This window comes from Sus scrofa, chromosome 1, assembly GCF_054392235.1.
Source record: "Sus scrofa isolate SSC_HxYL_T2T_F1_AM1 chromosome 1, Sscrofa_HxYL_maternal_Yorkshire_Landrace_v2.0, whole genome shotgun sequence".
Taxonomy (NCBI): domain Eukaryota; kingdom Metazoa; phylum Chordata; class Mammalia; order Artiodactyla; family Suidae; genus Sus; species Sus scrofa.
The window spans coordinates 102,302,495-102,309,130 of NC_139383.1; the positions used below are offsets into that span (position 1 = coordinate 102,302,495).

A 6,636-nucleotide genomic window follows, 5' to 3' on the forward strand; every position below is an offset into this window, starting at 1 on the left:
ACAACTGTCACAGGAGAACTCATTACAGTTTCTTCAGGCAAGGAAGGGTTAATCCTCAGTCACAGGGTGAGTGGCCATGTCTACTGGGGTGGAGAGACCTTTACACTGACAAAGAACATTCGTCTTCTCTCTGTTCCTTCTTCTTAGTTTCCTCAGCATCCAGTGGTCAATGTCAGAATCTGGATTTCATTCATGATTCTTCTCTCTCACAGCTTCATCCTGTATCAAGTTTTTTTTTCTACTTCTAAATATTTATCAAACCTTTCTTTAGTTCTCCATTTTAATTTGGTTTTCCTAGATGCAGATGTTGAGACAGAAATTTATAAAAGTAATTTTGGAGCAGAAGGATTGAGGGAAGCTGCCTATGGTAGGAGGAAAGAGAAATAGTCTCAATTAGCCTTTCACTTTATCCTGGCACTCTGGGAGTTCTGGAGTGCTTATTGTACTAAGATACTTGTTCCACCTTAAGTCAAGAGGACCAGCCTTTCACGCCTGTTCCAGCCATTTACTGCTGACCAGTAGACCCTAGGATGGTGGACATAATTTTCAAATGAGGCCATTCCAATTTTCTCTGATGTAATTGTCCAGAAAGAATGGGGTTATGGGCTATCAGCAGCCCAGACACACAGCAGTTATGGCTGGGTGCACTGGCCTAGTAAAGGAGATTTCACCTACTGCAGCAGGTGTCCACAACATTCTGCAACATAACTGGTACCACTGAAGTTCAAGCTTCCATCATTTCACATTCAAATCATTACAGTAACATCTTTACTCTTCTGCTGCCTGTCTTACTCTCTTCAATTTATTTTCCATTCTATATCTAGAATCATTATTCTAAATCTCAAATATAACTGTATCATTCTCTAGCTTAAAAATCCTTCCAATATTTTCTTCATAGCCCTGAGCATTAAGCTTTAACATAATTATAAGGCCCTTTCGGACTTCTCTGTTCTGATTTCTTCAACTTCATATCTTGCTGTTTTCCCTTCATAAGCAAAGTGTCCAGCATGGTGCCTGGTACACAGTGGGCATTCAATAAGTAATTTTCAAATGGATATTTGATTTAACATCCACACCTATATCATATTTATTATAATTCCTGCATTTTATTTTCATCTTTTTGCCTTTGTTATATATTCCACCTCCTTAGAACAATCTTACACCAACTGATGCCTATTCAATCTACTGAGTCCTTTTTACCCTTTGAGTTCCATTTTTCTGAGACCTTTTAATCCTGCAGTCTTTTCTAAATCCCCGGATGTTTGTTGTATGACCATCATGCATCCTTTCATAGCAACCAGTGCTTCTACTCTCTTACTTTTTATAAAGGTGTATTTTACTTTCTATTCTCCTTGTGAGTCTCTTAATGGTTCTAAGCTCTGAGAAGGCATCACTGGGATTTTTTTTTTTCAATTCAACTCTGAATCCCCAACAACTTTTAATGTATCTGATACATTCCTTGGGGTCAAAAATATTTGTTTTTCAATGAATTTAGTACAGAAGGGATGAATATAATATATTTATCCTGAAATCACTTTGTGTGTAAATAAAGCTACATATTTTAAAAAATAGCTTTTTATGATGAAATGTTACCCAAAGCAAATTATTAACAGACATATTTAAAAAAAAAAAAAGCCCACACTCATATAGTGATGAAAGTTGCTAAGAGCAGGGGGAATAATAAGGAAAACTATTTATTCATATAATGCCATATTCAGTTTCAGTTTATTTCTTATTCTTAGTTTAATCATGATTAAATAGGATTAAATACAAATTATGGTTTCCCAAAGAGATATGACCAGAGTTCATCTGAGACTCTGAAACAGATAAAGGTAGAGAAAATTTCCTTATCACCAGTACTACTTTTTTTTGGCCTGTATTTTATTAGCTTTATTCATCCTCCTGTATATTTAAATGTATTCATTTGTTTTTGTTTTGTTTTATTTTTTGCTTTTAGCTTTTTAGGGCCACACCCATGGCATATGGAGGCTACCAGGCTAGGGGTCAAATCAGAGCTGTAGCTTCCAGCCCACTCCACAGCCACAGCAATGAAGGAGTCAAGGCGTGTCTGCAACTTACACCTACATGCTCAGGGCAATGCCAGATCCTTAACCCACTGAGCAAGGCACAAAGAATTGAACCTGTATCGTCCTGGATGCTAGTCAAATTTGGTAACCACTGAGCCATGACAGAACTCCCATTTGGGTTTTATTATGAGCCAGACATGTGCTACATGTAGAAACTTTTGTTAGAAAGTAGGCAAGTACTTTATAGAGTATGACTTTATTTAACCAATTGAAATTCCAGTCTGTCATGAAATATTATTTTATTTGAATCATTCCTATTTCTGGTTAATCATCAGCATAAAATATATACATGTGCAATGCACAAAGATTCTGAATTCACCAAGAAATTTGGAAATATAGTATAACATTTTTACTTAATCCTTTGATATGTGGCCTATTGCTTTCATATTCCTACAGTAATTATATAACAGTGTTGCAGTTCACATAAAACCATTAGCTATAATGTATAAAACTTCTGTGTTATTAATGAACATCCTTAGAATCTAGTCATATATAATAAAATATATATAACATAATACTATATATATTCATGTATATATATACACACACATATATATGTATTTCAGAAGAGTCTGTGTATTTATAAATATTAAGCAGTAGTAATGGTACCTTTCTATCATCATTGGCTGCAGTATATCACAGCAGTTAAGAGCATGGTCACAGACTCAGTTGGATTCCAGTTATTAATTCTTAGAGATTTCTGTTTTGGAGCTTTCTTCTTTGGGTTTGTTTCCTTATATATCAAGGGAAGATAATAGTTCTGCCTAACTCTTCGGATTGTTATAAAGATTATTGAAAATACCAGTATATTTTATTTTGTTTATTAAGGGTCTGAATCCATAAACATCAATGAAATTAGAGAAACTCAGTGGCAATTTGGTAGAGTTTTCCAAATATATAAAGAAGAGTCCTGAGCTAGGTTTTTAACACTTACCTTGCACCCATTTCTTCTTCCCTCTTGGCAGAATTTATAACTTTCAAAAGCTCATTTTTTTTCATTACCTCAGCAAATAGGTATTATTTGCTGAGATTATCAACAATGTGCTTTTGAACCTTGCCTCTGTTCAGTCAACTTGGGGCTCTATGCACATTTATATTTCACCTGAAATCAGTTTCCTACTACACAATTTCCTAATAGCATTTTTCATCTGGTCATTTCTCAAGGTATATATTAAGGGATTTAACATGGGAGTTATCATAGTGTAGAATACAGTGACAGCTTTATCAACAGGTAAAGTTGCTGCTGGTCTCATGTACACAAATATGCAGGGCACGAAGAATAGGATGATTGTTGTGATGTGGGAGACATAGGCAGAGAGGGCTTTTTGCCTTGCCTCCAAGCTCTGGGTCCTTAGGGAGTTCAGGATGACCACATAGGAACCCAACAAGAGGAGGAAGTTTAACAGACATAGGAAACCACTGTTGGCAGCAACAAAGAGCCCTAAATTATGGGTGTCAGTGCAGGCAAGATCCAGCAAAGGGTTCAGATCACACATAAAGTGATCTATGACTTTAGGAACAAAGAAGGGCAATTTGAATATGAAAAGGATCTGAATGAATCCATGAAGAAAGCCTCCCACCCACACCACTCCCAACAGCGGGCCACATAGCTGCTGATTCATCATAGTACAAGGGCTTGCTGATGGCCGCATAGCAGTCATAGGCCATCACAGTAAGTAGGATGACATCTGCACCTCCAAAGAAGTGTTCCCCAAAGATTTGAGTCATGCATTCATTGAAAAGCCTGGTTTTCTTTTCATACAGAGAATCTAAAATGAGTTTAGGGGTATTGACACAGGAATAGCAAGCATCAATAAAAGAGAGATGAGCCAGGAAATAGTACATGGGGGATTTCAGCAATGGGCTGGTAGTGATGGTGATGACAGTGAGCACATTTCCTACCATGGAGACCATGAAGACTATCAAAAACACAACGAATATGACTTTCTGCGTCTGTGGCTTCTGTGTGAGCCCCAGTAGGATAAACTCTGTCACATTGTTCCTGGTCTCCATGTATCTAATGGTTAATTACATTGCCTGAAAAAAGTCACTTTGTCTTAGTGCAATCTTGAATTCACAAAGCCTATCTGTGTAATAAATAATAAATGTGTAGATTCTATTTCATTCTGAATTCTTATGATTTTTTGACATAGAAAAAAAAGGTTTTGATTTCTTGAAAATAAATCTTTCCTGGGTGAAGTTAATATTTAACTTCTCAACATGAGGAACCTAAGTGAACACAGAAGCAGGAAATCATCTGTGCAGACCTAATCATGTGAAATGCCTCGGTGCCTAACACAAAGCAGTAGATCTTGCATTTAATACCAGATAAACTGGGAAAAAGAGGTGGAAATCACATGAATAGGTTATGAATTCAAAGCTAAGGACTTTTTATTTTTAGAAAATAGGAAACCAGGAAAGTTAATTGGGCATACCAGTGGAAGGATGAAGAGGGATTGGAGAATGAGGGAATGTTGGATGTAACTCCAAGATGCTTGTTCATCTTGGATGAAGTGGGCTGAGGTTCTATAAGGTGATGAAAGACAGAGAAGGGAATCTAAATATCACACTATTATAAATATGTGATACAATGTGTAACAGGGCATTTTTGATAGGAAAGAAATGAAGGGATACAGGAGCTCCTATAATGCAATGATAAACAGGATACCTAATTCTTATAACTTTATAATAGGAGGTAAATGTAATTTTAATCATTGATTGCTGTCATCATCACATGATAAAAACTTGTGTGGATAGCGTTATTTCATCTATTTTGTACATGGGAAAAATCTTAACTATTAGTGTTAGTAGTAATAATAATGAGCATATCAGCTGAAACTTAATGAGCCCTGACTGTTCTAAGTGTTTGGCAAGTATATGGTTATGTAGTTCTCATTAGAAACTTACAAAACAATTACTACTATCATTTTTATACTTACTTTATTCATCAGGAAATGGAAGTATAGAGAAGTAAAGATTCTGCCCAAGATCAATCCAATAATAAAGATCAGTACTAATATTAGATCTCTTTTTACCTCTAAATTCTTAACCCATGCACTATATGGTTATGTTGAAATAAACAATGCTTAATTAGTAAACTCCTTTTGATATGACCATAATAACTATAATTACTTAGTCTTTCAGAGACAAGTATATATGAAGCAAATTCATTAAAAGTCACACAGATACACATACACATAAGCATACATACAGTATAACATATTAGAATCACCCAATATTAATAACAATATGGTACTAGATTCATTGAAGGTCCATTTTATCTTTGTCTTTATCTCATCCTCATTTCTTCTCTTCCAAATTCTCCTCCAAAGCATAATTCCACAGACATCTGCAAATGTTAAAAATGGTGATCTTGGTGGTAAAATATACTGTTTTGAATAATCAGAGTGATTATATAAGAATCTTGCCTTTCCCCACTTTCAGCTTCTTGATCAAGGGCATATCTTCTGGCGCCTTACATCATTGTTGCCTCTAATATCAAGTGAGGAAAAATAATATTCACCCAAGCTGTTATGAATATTAATTGAGGAAGCATATGTGAACATATCTACGTGTTCTTGTGGACACACAAAGAACCTTCTTTATTTTATGAATATTTTTGCACTGAGTAGGAGGAACTAACATTTTCAGCAATAATACAGTGAAACACTTAGCAGTACAATCAACTGCAGAATAAAGGTCTCCAAAATTATTTTAAAGAAGCTACAGAGACTCATAATATGCATAACAGTTGATTCCAGGAAGAGTTTTTCATGTTTACGTGATGATTTATACATTATAACATTTAAATTTGTCGTTTATTTCTTTTTGTTTTTGAAGTATATTTAAATTTTCTTTTCATTCTCAGGATTAGTTTTAACCATTAAAGAAGGGTATCTGTTGTTAGAGAGCTGGATCATATACATTTCTTAATTTCTATGAGCCTCATAGTTTTCATTTGTTAAATTAAGTTAATGCTATTTATCAACTATCTTTTGAAGAATGGGGTGAAAATAAAATACTCTATTACTAACTTTGAAAAGTGATGAAATGTAATGATTACCATATATGTAAAGTAACAATATTTAATAAGCATTTCCACTATTGAAAAACTTACCTTCTGGGCTTAGTGATGGAATTTAGTGATGCTTGAGGGTGTTTAGAAATAATTTCATCCTCAAGTTGACCTCCTCTTGGGATAAATACCTTTCAGTATGTAAGCTATGACACACAGAGAAAGAAAAGGTATAGATAATTCAATATAAAGTCAACAGTAGAAAAGTAAGGTTTTGTTTTTAGTAAGTTGAAATCTTTCACTCTGCAGAATGCCTCCGATAGTTTTCACAGAAAATTTGGGAGTTGAATTAAAATGGATATGTATGGAAGACTATGGAAAAATGATCTTCTATAGATGTCTCTGGTCCCATAGATAATGGGCAGAGTATGTGATGAAAACACAATCAGATGGTTCATTACACCCTTAATGAATCTTACTCTGGATAAGCAAACAACAAAAAAGGCATTTACACCTGCAATGCATGGATCTTTG

The 6,636-nt window shown here is 34.8% G+C and overlaps 1 protein-coding gene across 1 annotated transcript; it reads right to left on the reverse strand.

Moving 5' to 3' along the window:
- Positions 1-3,178: 3,178 nt before the first annotated feature.
- LOC146406259 (olfactory receptor 4C46-like) lies at positions 3,179-4,100 on the reverse strand. Its single transcript, XM_085013761.1, has 2 exons — positions 3,668-4,100; positions 3,179-3,597 (listed from the first exon to the last, which is right to left on the reverse strand). The coding sequence occupies exons 1-2, from the start codon at positions 4,098-4,100 to the stop codon at positions 3,179-3,181; spliced, it is 852 nt and encodes a 283-aa protein (XP_084869887.1).
- Positions 4,101-6,636: the final 2,536 nt, after the last annotated feature.